This window comes from Piliocolobus tephrosceles, chromosome 14 (genome assembly GCF_002776525.5).
Source record: "Piliocolobus tephrosceles isolate RC106 chromosome 14, ASM277652v3, whole genome shotgun sequence".
Taxonomy (NCBI): Eukaryota; Metazoa; Chordata; class Mammalia; order Primates; family Cercopithecidae; genus Piliocolobus; species Piliocolobus tephrosceles.
Genome location: NC_045447.1, coordinates 108,456,507 through 108,474,942, shown reverse-complemented (window position 1 = coordinate 108,474,942; position 18,436 = coordinate 108,456,507). Strand labels below are relative to the sequence as shown.

General features: G+C 37.7%; 1 protein-coding gene across 1 annotated transcript in view; it reads right to left on the bottom strand.

The window, feature by feature from the left end:
• The window catches only part of LOC111528100 (contactin-associated protein-like 3), a 100,051-nt gene extending 90,801 nt beyond the window's left edge, over nucleotides 1-9,250 (bottom strand). The window contains exons 1-4 of the mRNA XM_031934086.1: nucleotides 9,053-9,250; nucleotides 8,193-8,377; nucleotides 6,850-6,993; nucleotides 2,235-2,496 (exon numbers count right to left, since the gene is read on the bottom strand). Of these exons, the coding sequence (XP_031789946.1) occupies nucleotides 2,235-2,496; nucleotides 6,850-6,855 (268 nt within the window). The 5' untranslated portion in view covers nucleotides 6,856-6,993; nucleotides 8,193-8,377; nucleotides 9,053-9,250. The remainder of the gene's footprint in view (nucleotides 1-2,234; nucleotides 2,497-6,849; nucleotides 6,994-8,192; nucleotides 8,378-9,052) is intronic.
• Nucleotides 9,251-18,436: the final 9,186 nt, after the last annotated feature.

Below are 18,436 nucleotides of genomic sequence, written 5' to 3'. Positions count from 1 at the left end.
ACAGAGACGCCCGGTGTGGACAGGGAAATAACGCTTGTCCACAGAGATGCCCGGTGTGGACAGGGAAGGGAAGGGACTGGCCCTTCCCTGTGGATACTGACAAGTTCTGCTAGGTTCGCATCTCAGCATCTCCTTTCTGACTATAAATGTGTGGTACTTCTTTCAACTGGCCTTACTGGTGTAAGGGTAAACACAAACCAAAACAAACAAACAAAAACTTTGTTAGTGCTAAAAGGGATACACACTTTCACTCACTTTTTTTCCTTAGAGCATTTCTTTCAGAAAACTTGTAATTGTACATCTTTAAAATCTTAAAACAAACAAACAAAAATAACAACAACAAAAAACCTTATTTAGCCTCTTTCTTGTTTCCAGAGTGTTTTTCTTCAGGACCTTGGAGACATTTCTTTGAAATGTAAACATCAAGAAAGGTAGTGCTGCTAACTGCTTATCTCCCTGGGAGTTTAACATAGGTGCCTGGCTCCACTTGTCAAAGAGACATGAAGGAGTTTCGTTTTCCTGTGTATAAAGCAGTGTGCCTCCCCAGTTACCAGGTGAATATAAGATGGGCTGTGTAGCAAAATGGTGCTGTCAAGTCCTCATACTTGAGGACAAGTTGTCCTTTATCTTTAGAACACGTATGTCATGGGTTGTATCCGTCTGGCTACAGAAATGGATGAAATTTGTCTTTGCAATCACATTAGCGATTACCTGAAATGTGCATCACAGTCTGGCTTAATACTTATTCCATAATAAGACTATTTCTCTTCTACCTTGTGAAACTGATTCACTATGTTGGTAGGCAATTTTATCTTATTTCCTTAACACTGGTTCTCTCATTAATTAATGAGTTAAAGAAAACCTCTGACATATGTTCATTTTGTATCTGTGTGTGGGTTAGAATTTTAACCTTTCTTGGAAAAAATCTTTTTCGTGAAGAAATGGAAAATAGGTTTGCATTTGTAAACGATAAAAAAAATACATCCCCTCTGAATATGTTTTTTCTCCCCTAATACACCTGTGTGACGTGGCCACAGATTCTAACACCCAGGGCTTGCCTGACTGTTCCAGAAGTACTGAGATAAGGCCCCGCCCTCTGAATTTCTTCACAGGTCTTGCTTTCATACCACAACATTTAACAGCAGTGGAGTCACGTGTGCCTCTTACAGCCAAAAGGAATCTTTTTCTGAGCATGACAATCCCCTGGTCTCAAGCGGAAGTCAGCCTCTTCATCTGTGCCTTCTTCTTTTTCAGATCACGCTTTTTTTTTTTTTATTTTTAAAGTCCCCATTTGGTTCTGATGCCAGTTTAGGCACAGTGTCTACTTAGGACCCAGCGCTCCTCCCATGTGCAAATCCAGTCATCACAATCCAGCAGCTCTGTAGTTACAAACTTGCCCACATCGGACTGCATGTGAGATTAGTTCCCATCTACTGTTACTCAGTCCAGCCTCGTGGGATTTGAGCCCCTAACCTAGCAGGGATGGCAAAGCATTTGCCCAACAAAAACAAGCCCTGATGGAGAGTGGGGATGAGAGGCCTGTGTGTGGGGTGGGCATTGTGCTAATAAAATCAGACTTCCTTCCTGTTGTTCTCCCTGCAAAGGAGATCTGAGGTTTACCATTTCACAAGTGAAAACAGCTGAGGCTCAGGAGGCTTGGTGATTTGCATTTCAGAAGGGCAGTAAGTGGAGGAGCTGAGATTCTTCCAGGGTGCTAGGCTATCCCAGAAAACTAATCAGCCATCAAAAAAGAGTAAGAACTCTTGGTATTTGCCAGCATCTTTCACTGTAAGGTGATAGTTATCAATTGCCTACTGTGTATAGAATATTTGTGCACAGACCCTAAGAGGAGAGGCGGGGCAGAGAAGGGAAAGAAGTGAGGACAGGAGAGGAACGTGCCACTGGGTGTTGTCTGTTCCCTGAGGTCCTGACCCTAGTTCTTTGGGATGGAGGCTGGTATATGTTTGTCAGGAAATGGAGCTTAAGTGTATTACATATTTTCCTTGTATATGGGAAGGTACATCTGCAGAAATATGCATTTCATATTTCTCATATATAGTCATTTTGGTCAAAAGAACACTTTGGTGACGGCTGTGTGTGCCACACAGGAACAGTCTAAAAGGAAACAGCAATCTCTTCCTCTAGTGGGGGCTTCGAGCATCTCACTGCCTCACTGACTCATTACCAAATGATTTCATGTGGATACGTCAGGTTTATGGGAATACAACTGTTACCTGCTGTGACATTCCTTGGTGACTGTCCCGGCTGGAAGAGACTCAGTTTGAGCTTGCCATCCTTAAGAAAGAGGACAAAACTCCCTGAACCACGTTGAAGTTCGCCGAAAAGCAAATGTCCTGCCCTGTTCCACGTTCGAAATTGAAAAGTGACAGACACTTTGTCCTCCCCAGAGTTGCCCGGCAGAGCCAGGTAACTCCTGGAGCTCAGAAAAGTCACAGGGACAGTCTGTGGCTGTGGACATGAGAAGGACACATTTCCCTGTAAATCAAACAAAAGGGCACATTGAGCAGCCTCACAGGTGGTGCTTCTATCTAATTAAAGCCAGATTTTACAAAGATATACAAGGCTTTTTATCAATCCAGGATTTTATAAATTAGTCTGTCTGCTAAAGCCGAAATCTGTGAATGACATTTCTCTTCTCTTTCAGCATAAGTATTATTATAATTGGGCAGACATCCATGTGGCTTTCTGTGTGTATGTAAGAAATTCTCCACTTCTCTACTTCTTCAGCATTAGTAAAGGAGTCTCAATATAATTTTAGTTCAACAGGAGTTTAATCAGTGCCAACTATTTTCCAGGCCCTGTGCTAGCCCTGAGGATACAGCAGATAACAGGACATTTTCATACTCTCAGTCTTTCTCCTGAGCAACATTTGGTCTTCCCTACACAATCCTCAAAATCTCCTTCGAACCAGCTTACTATTTTACTAGTCCCCTCATTAATTAATGAATTGACTAAATCTTTGACACATGCTTATTTGATATTTGCATGAGTCATATTTTTAGCTGTTGGAAAATTGTATTTGACAGTCTTTCAAATGTTTTTCAGATCTAATAGTTATATACAATGTTTGCATATAGTATTTTTAGCATGCAAACATTGATTTTTATATAGCCAATTATGTCTCTATTGTATTTTACAGCTTCTGAGTTTCCAGTCTTTGTTAAGAAAGTTTCATACTACCTTAAGTCCTACAATCTCATAGATTTTCTTTAAGATTGCTGTGGTTGGTTTCTCCTCCTCCTTAATTTACATATTCTTAGTGTGTATAAGATAGTGATCATTCTTATTTTCTGCCTTATGGACACTTGTTTGTTCCGGCAAATTTTCTGAAATAATCCCTGTTCCACTGAATTGAGCCACATTCCTTATTACTAATAACTTTGCACATAAACTGGGATCTTTCTGAGATCTTGACTTTGTTCTTACTTCTTCATTCCCATCCACTACCATACTGATTCTAGCATAGCAGCTTTTAGTATGTTTTAATATCTGGTAAGTCAACATCTTACTGGGCTTTTTAATGTTTTTGTCTTGCTTTGTTTGGCTGGTGAAAGGAATAAGCAATTCTTGGGCATTATTCACACACAGGAATTTCAGTTCCAGAGAAAAACCCCAGCAATTCTGATTTTACTTGGAATTTCCATGGATTTATTTATATTAACATACTATAGATGATTTTAGAAAAAGAATGTTACTGGAGCAAGACAGATAATCTAGGGTAGTGGCTCTCAAACCTAGCTAAACAGCTGAATCGTCAGATGCAGATGCAGACCAATTAAAATCCCAGTATCTGGGGGTGGATCCAGGTAACGGTATCTTTTCAATCTCCTCTGGTGACTCCAAGACAAAGCCAAGTTTAAGAACCACACTGATCCGGGGTAAAGCAATTTTCTTTTTTTTTTTTTTTTTTCGAGACAGAGTCTCGCTCTGTGCCCCAGGCTGGAGTGCAGTGGCCGGATCTCAGCTCACTGCAAGCTCCGCCTCCTGGGTTCACGCCATTCTCCTGCCTCAGCCTCCTGGAGTAGCTGGGACTACAGGCGCCCGCTACCTCGCCCGGCTAGTTTTTGTATTTTTTTAGTAGAGACGGGGTTTCACCGTGTTAGCCAGGATGGTCTCGATCTCCTGACCTCGTGATCCGCCCGTCTTGGCCTCCCAAAGTGCTGGGATTACAGGCTTGAGCCACCGCGCCCGGCAATTTTCAAAACTGAATGATATTTAAAAAAAATTCTGCCACAATGTACTTTAGAAATGGATATAATTCAGTTATTTCATTATAATCTTTAATATACACTATAACTGTATACATCAATCAGAACATTTCTTCTTGACTATTTTTATAATTCTGCTGAATGGGAAATAGTTTTCATTACAAGAAAACATTTGCAGAAGAAAATTTAAAAAGAAAACATTTGCTGTAACGAATTGAATACCAAAAGCTTACAAGTAATTGGCGCTGATCTGTAGTACACATTTAATCACTGGGCTATTCCATATTTTTTATCTTTTTATCAGCTGCATATTTCTTGACCTCATCATTTACGCGGGTACCTGCCTGCTACAACAGAGAGGCGGGGCTTCTTGCCACAGAGGAGTGCTTGTTAGTCGACTGAATGAATTCTGGCAATTGATTTTGCCAACAAAATATATTTTTAAATGTTTTCCTTTTATATATTGGAACAACTACTTTCCTTTTATATATTGGAACTACCATTATACAGAACACATAAAATTGTAGTAATTCTCAAAATGGAATTCCCATAATTAACATTATATATCCATATGCACAATTTGGAATGAATTGTCTTTTTGTTTTTGTGTGAACCTTACACATTTAAATAACCTCATTCAATGTAATTAGTAAATAGTTTTCTTGAGGATGATATCCAGAACCCAGAAATACCAGTGTAACTGTGGTTCTCCTTACTGGCTATGCTCAATTAATAATTCCATCAGTGAACCCATCAGTAATTCAGAATAACATGAAATGTGTATGAAAACCTGTGTCTATTTTCCTCAAATAGTCTTGTCTCCTTGTGTCATAAGGCCCAACTCACTCTGATTCACCTCAATGACAGCATATTTGGAAATAGCCACATAGAAGTTAGGGTGACGAGGAGGGATTCTTCTGAACACCAAGGACTGGCAGATAAAAGGTAGCTTAATGTTCAGAATGTGTTAGGTTAGGCTTCTTCACACGGATGCCCATTGGCCAAACACATCTTTGCATTTGTATCTGAGTAACGCATCTCCAATAAAGCCAACTTCAATAACCGGGCCTTTTTTCTTTTTCCAGTTAAGCAGCACTTAAATGTCAGTCTCTCCACGGACAGAAACTTTAGGTAGAGGGCTGCTGTTCTTTATCTCCTTCCTCTTTTCAGTTCTTTTTCATCTTGTCAAAGGAAGCTGTGCTCTGTGGAGTCTTGTTATCACTGTTCCCTTTGGTGTTTCCTTTTTCATGTATCTTGATGGTATTTTTCATTTTTATGATCTCAGCATGGTGCTGTTCATAGTAGAACTTAGACTTCAAACCCATCTTTGTTTTTTTTTTCCTCCTTTACCTTCTTGGAAAGTTCATGGGCTTCACAGCTGTTTTTCCCTTTTTCTCATGCTAACCTAAGTGATGTATTCATCGTGTGGCCTGGTGACAGAGTCAGAGATGTTTTCAGGTTTTGGTCCTACAACCCATGAGCCGACTCCTCCAGCACAAAACAGGAAAGGAAACATTTTTACAACAATATGAATGAATATTCCCATGATGTGCCTCTGAGAGACACTGACAACTAAACAGGAGCTTTCCCTTTAACCTCAGCTTAGATATTTCAAACTTTAAACATTGAAAGAAGTTTACTAACTGATTTGGAAGTATTTCCAGTTGACTAGGGAATAGATCATTAGGGATTGCCATTGCAAAATAATTGGTCTCCTGTGAATAATAACACCAAAAACACATGAGACATATGCATTCTGATTTCCATGTAAAAATAGAAAGTTATTTTATTTCATTTAAAAATGAAACAACTATGTCCCCAGAGGCATATTTACTTTATAACTTTGTATGCATAATAAAAAATTACTATATTAGGCTGGGTATGATGGCTTATGCCTGTAATCCCAGCATTTTGGGAGGCCGAAGCGAGTGTATTGTCTGAGGTCAGGAGTTCGAGACCAGCCTGGCCAATGTGGCGAAACCCCGTCTCTACTAAAAGAAATTAGCTGGGCGTGGTGGCATACACCTGTAGTCCCAGCTACTCGGGAGGCTGAGGCAGAAGAATGGCTTGAACCCGGGAGGCAGAGGTTGCAGTGAGCCAATATTGTACCACTGCACTCTAGCCTGGGCAACAGAGCAAGACTGCATCTCAAAAAAAAAAAAAAAAAAATTGGCCGGACACAGTGGCTCACACCTGTAATCCCAGCATTTTGGGAGGCCGAGGTGGACAGATCACCTAAGATCAGGAGTTCGTTACCAGCCTGGCCAACATGGCGAAACCCCATCTCTACTAAAAGTACAAAAATTAGCTGGGTGTGATGGCGGGCACCTGTAATCCCAGCTACTCAGGTGGCTGAGGCAGGAGAATTGCTTGAACCCAGGAGGCAGAGGTTGCAGTAAGCTGAGATTGTGCCACTGTACTCCAGCCTGGGAGACAAGAGGGAGACTCTGTCTCAAAAATAAATAAATAAATAAAAATAAATTACTATATTAAATGGGCAGCTGTTAAAGTAAGAGTTGATTCTCAAAATATTATATGAAATGGAGACTTCACATGAATAATTTTTAAATACAAATGATAAAATGTCCTCTTTTCTTTCTTTCCCATTAGGCTTCCTTACCATCATGAGGATCTGTGGTTTGTGTTTCTTGGCTAACTCAGTAACATCCACTCCATTATAATACAGATTTTCTAAACACCCATGAAAGCTTTGACGTGTGAATGCCCATGCTCTTCCGGATGTCGGAATTCCCCCAAAGCTGATCTTAGAAAGAAAAATGACATAAATAACATTGTTTAGTGATTTTCGGATTACGTGTTTAAAGCATTTATAATTAACAGCTCTAGTACTAATTGTCACAAATCCATTCCCAATATCTTATATTTCCATGCTTGCTAATTCCAAATGAAGTGTTCTATCATAGTGGCAGCTGTTATACCTTTATTTCTGGCACCAGACAGTTCTGAACAAACTTAAAGGAAGAAGTCAACACACATTTTCTACTACATCGAACATTTTTCAGCCATGTAGTAAATTTTATGTTTTGTAGGTCAGAGGATCTCTTTTGCAATACTCAACTCTGACACTGGAGTACCAATGTGGCCACAGACAATACATAAAGAGAATCTGTTCCAATAAAACTTTCTCTTTTGAACAAAACAGGCTTTTAATTTTTTTTATTAAAAATGGCCAAACTTGGTCTGATGCCCATAGTTTGCCAACTTCTGCATTAGATATTATCTTTTGCTATTACATGGTTAAAGTAATAAAACTGAATAATCTGATATAGGACTAGTATCTTCAGTTTAATATTATATGCCAAAGTCACTTAAATATCATAGGTTTTCTGGTTTGTTCTGATCCTTCATACACTTTAAGGTGTCCTGTGAAGGACGGGAAGAATAGATGCTATTTAACAGTATAGCTTAGACGCATATGGGCAATGGGTTGCAAAAAGAATTAATGCCTTAAAAAATATCAGGAAACTGTTTATATGTGAGCTTCTGACTTTCTTGTTATTTAATATATCTATTGGTGTATATCTTGTTAACTTCTCAAAGTGGTCCTAGTTAACGCTATGTTGGTTAGGATTGCACCAAGACAAGACAAAAATCCCCCAGGAATCTGCATAGTCAAACAACAAGTGTAATATACCAGATGAAATTTCAAATGAAATGTATCCAAATGAGTACATTTAATAACATTGCTTGCTGCCTTGATATTTCTTCATTTGTAGATTTCCTAAACCTAACACTGACTGTTTACTTCCTTTCAAGGTGGAAAAGATGATCTGTAATAATAAATTGACCTATTAGAAGGCATAAACAGTTTCATAGTACCAGGACAGACATACCTATTACTATTAGTCAACTTAGTTACGAATTACTATAAAATGGCATTTCTCTATGCAGTTAGCTTATTTTTCAGGTTATATTTAATTTAAACTATATATCTATAAGAACCTCAAAATTAAGATCCAAGTAACTGGATTCTCCCTTTGCTTGGAAATGATGAGTGTGTTTGTCCACGGTGAAGTTGACCTGCGTGTCGAGGAGCTCAATGAGGACAGAATGCCAGTGCTGGTCGTCCAGTAGGCTGCCCAGGGTGAGGGTCACAGGAGCAATAGTGGTAGGCAGCTTAGCATTGCCTTAAAGGAGAGGGAAAACAACACTCAGTTATTTCTGTTCAAAGTCATGGCTTCCCTTTTCTAGTTGAGCATCACAGTTTGCATCCAACTTTCCATCTTACAGAGTTGTTTTCTCACTTTCTCCATATCTTGAACACAACATCCTTACAGTTTTTACTTCTTTAAGTTCAATTCTACACTTCGTTGAAATTTTTCTTAGTAATTTATTTTTTCTATTACTCATGACATTTATATTTACACTGCAAATATTTTTTCTTAGAGCCTCATTATCAGCATTATCTCATAATTTTATAATGATCTATTCTTGTCTTTATGATATGTGTAATCATATATTACATATATATTATACACACATATGGTGATCTTCTTGCATAGTCTGTCAAAATATAGGCTGTTTACAGAAATCATACTTAGGATATGTACATATTACATGCATCTGTTAGTAATGCTCTTAAACTTTCATTTACATTTGTTCATTGCAGTTCTACTTTGCGCTTACTGTCCCAGGGTAACTATCACTTGTGTATTTTTTATTTCTTAAAAGTGTTCTGGTTTAGATGATGAATTATATGGTCATTTTATCTAACTGTGAAAAGATTGGGTACCAACAAATGTACTTTCATGTAAACAGATTTTTTTAAACTACCGGTATAAAAGTTCAAGTATTTTTTTTACCTGAATTAAGAAAAAAGACAAGTTTTCCTTTAATTAATTCCAGAGTAATGTGATTTCCATGTTGTCCTTCTCTGTGAAGTAGAATTCCATTGCTCTGTATGGCTTTAAATTTCAAAGAAATAACGTCCCTTACTGGTTTTAAAGGTTTTTTATCAAGTTTGTACAGCAGAGCACTTTGTCCATCAAAATAAACCACCTCAGATTCTAGGAAAGAGGATATTAAAAAGAAATTCTAAATATAAATATGCCATACAGTAGCACACTGAAAATGTGTGCATCAGTACGCCATACCACACACACAGAGACACACATTGCATTTCTAATCCATTCATCGAAGGAAACAACTGACAATAATACATTTTCTGTTGGCATCATGAGTTGATATACGTAATACCCACTGTTAGATTTTTCTAACATTTTCTCAAACTTCATCATCTAGAAATGCTTTTATTAATCTACTCCCAATGGCTCTTACCTTTAAGATAAAAGCTGCCCATTTCTTCTCATTCTATTTGATTCAAAACAATCAGGAAAGAAGTTGTATTTTACTACATAAAGTCTTTATTTTAAGGTCATTATTTTATTTTATTTTGTTACACTTTTAAGTTCTAGGGTACATGTGCACAACGTGCAGGTTTGTTACGTATGTATACATGCGCCATGTCGGTGTGCTGTACCCATTGACTCGTCTTTTACATTAGGTGTATCCCCTAATGCTATCCCTCCCCCCTCCCCACAACAGGCCCCAGTGTGTGATGTTCCCCTTCCTGTGTCCAAGTGTTCTCACTGTTCAGGTCCCACCTATGAGTGAGAACACGCAGTGTTTGGTTTTTTGTTCTTGTGATAGTTTGCTGAGAATGATGGTTTCCAGCTTCATCCATGTCCCTACAAAAGACATGAACTCAATCCTTTTTGTGATGGTTGCATAGGATTCCATGATGTATATGTGCCACATTTTCTTAATCCAGTCTATCATATATTAAATATCAGTGTCACTCAATTTAAATACCTTTATTCATTCCCAGTAGCTTTGGCTTCTCTTGATTCTTACACATGTACCTACTTTACTAAAGATTTTGTCTATTTGTAAAGATACACAAACACACACATATCATACTTATTAAATACTGCTTTAGACATGCAGTAAATGTATTTTAAATGAGATGACATGTAATATTTTTCTCAACCCTCGGCTAACAGTACAGTACTGCTAATGAGAACTGCAATGCGTCAACTTGGCTAGGCCATGGTAAACAGTTTTTGGTTAAATACTAGATGTTGCTGTGCAGGTATTTTTTAGAGGTAATCAATAATAAATCACTAGACATTGAGTAAAGCAGGTTAAACTCCATAATGTGGGTGGGCCTCATCCAATCAGTTGAAGGCTGTAAAAGAAAGAAAGAAACCTGAAGTTCTCTAGGGAGGAAGGAATTTTGCCTCTAGACTACCTTTGGACTCCAGCTGCAATTATCAACTCTTACTTAGGACTTGCCAGTCCCTACAATCAAGTAAGCCAGTTCCTTAAATAACTCTCTCTCTCTCTACACACACACACACACACACACACACACACACACAGACACACACACACACGCACACATCACACATCCTATTGGTTCCGTTTCTCTGGAGAGCCCTGACTGATAAAGGCACAGAGGTTTTGTTCTCTTGGATGCTTTGTTGAGACAGCATGGCCTTAACACCTCTGGTTTGGTTCTTCCTGCTGTAGCTTGTCAGAATTCCAATGCTGCCACGCTCTCTCAGCACTCTGTCAGGTCTTATAATTTCACCATAAATGTCAGATATGTCCAACTCATCAAAAAACAAGTTGTTTTATTTTATCAGTAATAAAAAATAATATTTGATATTTGTCAAAATCACATGAAGAAATTAGTATTACCCAGAAAATCTTTTTCAAAAGTAAAAAGAAAAATAAGCAATTGTCCTTTGAAACATATATTTAATAAATGATGCATGAAAATCCAGTGAAATATGAAACTATTTGAAGCTGACTAGCTGATGTCATTCAAGTCAATAAGATGGCATTATTTGTTTAATTATATTTAATTTGAAAAAAATTACTAGTATTTTTTGCATGGCTATCCATTTCATTCACATTATCTGAAATATATATAATAAACTGCACTTCAAGAATTGTCCATTTTATATATCATTTAAAAATTTAGAAGTTTGATTTTCTCACATTGGGCTAATGTACTCATATGGAATTAATGTATCAAGTGCATGATGAATAAACACATTCTGAGTAAATTGTGTGTAAACTAAACAATTATTCCTTGTTATATAACTTATTATATGTTCATGATAAAAACAAAACTCTCTGTCAAATGTAAATGAAGATATCTAAGATTATTATTCCACGGCCATAAACTAAGGGTAACTTGAAAAAGATTGACTACAGACTTCCGCAGTTTTAGCAACGCCCTAATACTTCAGTTTTTATCATGTCTTTATTTGTTGCTTAAAGAAAATGCTAATATTTGAGCTATATTTTTTCAGTTGACTCCAAAAAAGTTTTCTTCCCAGAAAGGTTTTTTCTGGATTATTGCAACCTATATGTTTCTTTTTCTCAGTCTGTGTTTACTATTACTCTCCAACAGCAATATTGATCTTCTAAGGCATGTGAAGTATATTTCCTGGAATGTTTCCCTCAGGCAAATAGAATAGTAAAAAACGTATCAACTAAAAGAGACATAAAGCAATGACCTTGAAACTCTTTTGTCCTTTAGCTGATACCTTGATTTTCTCTTCATTGTAACTGCTAGTGCTTGTATCTAGAAATAATATAGCTCATTATGCATATTTTAAAATAAAAACAGATGAATGATTTGCACATTCAAACTTCCTAAAAAGTATAAAACACTCAACTATGATTTACGAAGTCAATACACAAAAATATGAAACAAAAAATGACGTTTGGGATGGAAAGCATAGAGTTCAGTAAGTCAACAGCAATGAGCTCGCCAAGATCAGCGCTGGAGAGGGACAACTCCCACATAGTCCCTCTTGAATAAGATCCTCCCACTGGAGAAGCAAAATTTCAAGCCTTGGTGCTTAGAAGTAATGCCAAAAGGTAAACTCTTTTCCCACTTTCCACAAAAGTCATACTTCTAGCATTTTAAAACACTTGCAAGGGCAAAGAAAAGTTCTCCCAACTGGTCAGGTGCAGTGGCTCATGCCTGTAATCCCAGCCCTTTGGGAGGCTGACGCGGGCAGATCACTTGAGTCCAAGAGTTGGAGACCAGCCTGGGCAGCATGGCAAGATTGGTTACACTTGCCTATAGTTCCAGCTACTTGGAAGGGTGAGGTCGGAGGATCGCTTGAGCCCGGGAGGTTGAGGCTGCTGCAAGCAGTGATTGTGCCACACACTCCAACCTGGGCAACAGAGCAAGACTCCGTCTCAAGAAAAAAACAGTTCTCCTACCTAGCCACAATCAATACAAATATTCCCCTACAATATATATTTGAATAAAACACTAAAATAAAATAATTCCAGTAACACATTTAATATAATCTTTTATCAGAAACCTGCTGGAAAAAATCCTTTGTATGAAATTCAATTATATAAATAGGAAATGTAGTAGGATAATGGAAAATTAATGTCACTTATTTTGTTTACAGTAAAATCCAACGTTCCTCAAAGTTTTCAGAATAAAAGACTTGCCATTCAAAATGAATTAAGAAAACCTAGCTTGTGGTTTAAAGTAGGAAGTGCTTTTCTAATTTTATATGAATTTAGTTTATAGTTATTAGCTTTATTAATTAAGATTACAGTTTTGACTGCTGAATCTCTATCAGTATTAGCAATGTGAACCCGACACGTTAGTCTGTCACCATTAGATCAGGAGCTACATTTCCTAGTACACTAGAGTACTGTGTGGGCCTGAATCCCGGTTCCATCCTGGATAAGTTACATAGCCTCTCTGTGCCTCAGTTTCCTCATATGTGAAGTGAGAACACATACACTCCTCTCTCACAAGGTTGTTGTGAGGGTTAAATGAGTTAATATTTGTACTTTTACAACAGTGCTGGGCACATGGGGTGCCCCCGTGGACATCTGCCTCATTATTACTGTCAGGGCACTGGGCAGAGAAAAGAGGTGGAAATTAGTTTAAAATAGCACATAGGAGATTTATAGGAAAGTAGACAGCTTAAAATGATAGCAGATTTAAGTTCTGAAGGATCTAGGAAATCTTCAGTTTCCATCACGAAGAAGAGATTTACAACCGTTCATCCACAGTTACACAGCTCCTTCTCTGCCAGCCAGCTTGTTCCTGGGCTGACTCACTTCAATCACTGGTGACCTCAGTCTTACTCAGAAGTATTAATACGTCTGTCTCATTTTCTTGTGTTAAAGGACCATGAGAGTTTTAAAATGATACTTGAAGATTATTGGTGCAATTATAATGTCTTCACCACGCTTCCTCAAAGAATACTGGAAGAGCTAAGGACAGACGTGTTCACAAAGTTCCCGAATGCTAATTCTTGTAAGATGAAGAACTTGGCCATACAAAATACTCACATGTCTAGGAAGAACTGTGTCAGAAGTAATTTTGCTAAGATGTGTTATGTCCTAATTCATACAGCTAATATTCACTGAAAGCCTTCCATATGCTAGGTGAAATATAAAAATGCAGAAGGCAATGAATTACTTCTAAGGAGCCCACGGTATAGAAAAGAGGACATATAATCCTGAAATATGATTGTTTCTGCCACATTCACATGGCCTTCTATAAACAGGCATCTGGTCCAGAATGACTTCTAAGAAAGGATAAGGAAGGAGTCTACCTGCTTTAGACTCCTGCAAAGTATGAAGTCTCTGAAAAGCTAACGTAAGTAATTTTGAGTTGCTATTTCCTTTATTTCCTTACACTATATTTTACCTTCATATTTTACTATTGTTAGAAACACACTCTGTTGCCCACGCTGTAGTGCAGTGGTACCTTCATAGCTCACTGCAGCCTTGACCTCCTGGGATCGAGTGATCCTCCAGCCTCAGCCTCCCAAGTAGCTGGGACTACAGGCGTGCACTACAATGCCTGGCTAATTTTTAAATTTTTTTCTAGAGACGGGGTCTCACTATGATGCCAAGGCTGGTCTTGAATTCCTGGGCTCAAGCAATCTGCCTGCCTCATCTTCACAAAGCGCTGGGATTACAGGCATGAGCCACCCCTCCTGGCCTCCTTTCACATTTTCCACACACAGAATGTACTCTTAACTCTGGCTTCTCATTACTACTTCTCTGCTTCTCACTGTCATTCTAAGCACAGGCATGTCATCCCCATCCTACCTTGTACCACCTTTTCAGGAGAAACACATCAACATTGAGAGGAAAATATTGTTTGAAAACAGCAAGATTCTATAGGGTGCAAATACCGATGTCTTACAAAAGAAAAAAAAAAAAAAACACTATTCCACAGAAATTTTCTTAAAGTGTTCTATCAGCCACCCTCATTCAGATCAACTAGGAGTGATCACTTGGAGACTTTAGAATGTGAGCCTCAACCAGACCAGGAATCAGGATTTCTGTGGGTGAGACCCGGGGGTTTGCATATTTAATAAGCTAACTAGGTAGCTGTGAGGCACGAAGGGTTCAGGATGATTTATCAGGGATAATGGGCAAATTACAGTTTAACCTATAAATAAATTGAATATTAATTCCAATATGGGGCCAGGTGCAGTGGCTCACACTGTAATCCCAGCACTTTGGGAGGCAAAGGTGGGCGGATCCTTTGAGGCTAGGAGTTCAAGAACAGCCTGGCCAACATGGTAAAACCCCATCTACTAAAAATACAAAAAAATCAGCTGGGTGTGGTGGTGCATGCCTGTAATCTCAGCTACTTAGGAGGCTGAGGTGGGAGAATAGCTTGAACCCCGGAGGCAGAGGTTGCAGTGAGCCAAGATCACACCACTGCACTCCAGCCTGGGTAACAGAGAGAGACTCCCTCTCAAAAACAAAACAAAAAACTCCACAATTCCAATATGGAAACATGAATATCATTTTCATAGAGTTATAATTTATATTCAATAAATTTAAGGTTATAGTTCAATGAGTTTTAACAAATATATATACCTAAGTTATTGCCAAAAAATCAAGGTATAGGCAATTTCATATCAACTCACTAATTGCCATTTGTATCAAACCTCCAACACTGTCACCCAGACCCAGACCCAGACCCAGGAAACCAGTGATCTACATTCTGTAACTACAGATTAGTTCTGTCAGTTCCAAAATTTCATAAAATTGTATCATGTGTATGTATTCTTTTGTGTCTGGGTTCCTTTGCTAAGTGTAATGTTTCTGAGATACATGCACGCTGTTGCATATATCAACAGTCTGTTCTTTCTTATTGCTTGGGGTATTCAACTGCCTGACAACTTGTTTATCCATTTACCTGCTGATAGACATTTGGACTGTTTCCAGGTTTAAACTTTATAAATAAAGCTGCAAGGAACATTCACACATACATCTTTATGTTGACATATGCATTCATTTCTCCCAGGTAAATACATGGGAGTGGAATTGCTGAGTTATATATTAAGAGTATATTTAGCTTAGAAGAATGCCAAATTGTCTTCCAAAGTGATAGTATCATTTGCACATTTCCCACCAGCAACGTGTGAGAATTCCATTCCATAGCTTTGTCAAACACTTGGTGTTTTCATCCTTTGTAATTCTAGCCATTCTGCTAGGTGTATAGTGGTTTCTCGTGATTTTTTTATTTATCTAAAGACTAGTGATGATTCCTTTTAATATAATAATAAGTTAGAATAGGTGTATTGGGATTCTGTAGATCAATTTGGGGAGGATAAGAATATTGAATCCTGCAATCGGTGAATACACAAAGCTTTCCTAGGAAATATTTGCCTTTATTCACTCACATACATTCTTTCCTTCTGGGCATAGTAAGAGGAACTTAGGGAAAACATGCCTTGGTTCTACATTCTCAGTAAAGACCTTGATCTCTCTCTTTAATTTTCATGCATGATCTTTCCTATTTCTTTTCTTTCCTCTCTTTTCTCCTTCTCCCATTTCCTGGTAAAGATAAACAGTTGACTACAGAGTCTGGAATCCTCTGTGAGTAGGTTCACATTCCAGTTCTTCAACTTACTTATTTCTGACGGACATGGATTTACTTTTTCATCTTATTTTGAGTTTCTATTTATTTTACTTTTTTATTAAAACATTTTCTCTTTTTTTTGAGACAGGGTCTCACTGTGTCGCCCAGGCTGGAGTGCAGTGGCATGATCTTGGCTCACTGCAGCCTTGACCTCCCTGGGATCAAGTGATCCTCACACCTCAGCCTACTGAGTAGCTGGGACTACAGGCACACACCAGCATGTCCAGATAATTTTTGTATTTTTTTGTAGAGATGGAGTTCTTGCTATGTTGCCCAGGCTAGGCAATCAAGCAATCTGCCTGCCTTGGCCTCCTAAAGTGCTGGGATTACAGGCATGAGCCACTGTGACCAGTTTTATTTACTTTTTAAAAATATTTGTTGAAATTTAATTAGTACTTTAGTATTTTACAGAAAAATTTTCCAAAATATTAAGTATATCGTATTATAAACACATTATTATATGAAAAAATCACAATACATTTCCCATGGCATTAAAAGAAATGCAGTTACATTTTCAGTTATGACAAGCAAACATTCAGAAGACCACACTTCCTACCAAGGGCAAGTAGAAAATGTGTATCAAGTAAAGTTTAAATAATCTTCTTGAAAGTTTTAAAGATCTACTAGGACTGCTAGGACTCGAGAATGTAAAGATCTTAGAAGACAAGCTCAGAACACTCTTTCTGCTTTTATCTTTGAAGCACTGGTCAATTCCCAAGCAGCAATGGGCAAGAAACAAGGTGGCCAAGCAGAAAGTGAACAGGACAGCTACGAGGCTGGGTCATGAAGCAGGGGTCGCTGTAGACTCATCATAATTAGGAGTCAGATGGCAGAATTCAGAGATTTTCAAAGAAACGTTTTGGTGAAAGCCCTCAAATCTCAGTTGGGAGTACTGAAGCACTGTACTCCAGATATAAGATATCAGCTAGGCCTCATGGGGACTGAGGCGCTGCGCTGAGTCAGCTAAATGCTTATTTGAATTAAGATCTGTGCTTAATCTAGAAGCCTATCGGAGGCTGGGCTGGGGTTCTCTGGGGGATCATTTTGTCTTCTCTAGCCTCTACAGATTTTTGTCCAAAATGTCCAGAATTCAGCCAAAATTATCAAGACATCAAAACAGAAACAAGACAAAAACGAGACAATGGAAAAGATCAAGAGATAATCCAGATATTGAAGTTAACTAAAAATCTTTAAAATAACTGTGATTAATATTTCCAAGAAAATAGACAGCAAGATAAGGAATTTCACTAGAATATATCAATAGAAATTGCAAAACTGAAAATTGCAGTAACTAAAATGAATAACTCATTGGTATATTTAACCGTAGACTGGCCATAGCAGAAGATCTGATTAGTAGCATAGAAGATAAAGCAATACGCAATGTCTAGATTGCAGCGTGAATAGAAAGGATGAAAGAGGAGAGGGAGAGAGAGAGCAAGGGGAAGGGGGTGGAGAGAGAAAGAAAGAAAATAAGACACACACATCTCAGAGAGATGTAATTAGAGTCTCAGAAAGGAGGAAAGGAAATGCGAGACAGAGACAATATTTTGAAGAAATAACAGTGAAGAATTACCCAACCTAATAATCAATTCATAGAAAAAGGAAATTTAGTGAAATCCAAAGAGGACAAATTCAATGAAAACTAAAGTAGCTACATCAAGGTAAAACTGCTGAAAATCAAAGACAAAGAATAAATTCTCAAAAGTAACCAGAAGAAAAATACATACTTCCCTTATACGATAAAAATCAAATGCCTATTGATTTCTTAATAAACATTATGAAAACACTAGAATGCCATTTTTAAAAGGCCAAAAGAAAAGAACTACAGACCGTATTTTCCAGCAAGCTGAAATAGCCTTCAAAAATTCATATAAAATAAACACAGTTTTCAAGCTATATGACAAAAGCTATATGACAATTTATTACCAGTAGAACTGGGCTAAGACAAATATTAAAAGGAGTCTTTCTAGCTGAAAGAATTTGATTCAGAAACAGCATGAAAATGCAGAGAAGCTAAATATGTGAGTAAATTCAAGTGAATACTGATTGCAAAAAAATTATAATATTAAATTTTGTGATTTAAAAATAAAAAAATACATACATGTATGTATGAAACTAAAATGTGTCAAGATAGCACAAGGTTGGAGGGGTTTAACTAACGTAAGTTGTACTTAAATCCCAGTATTGTTTGGAAAGTGATAAAAGTTGTAGTTCAAGTACCTTGGGGAACAAAATTAAAACA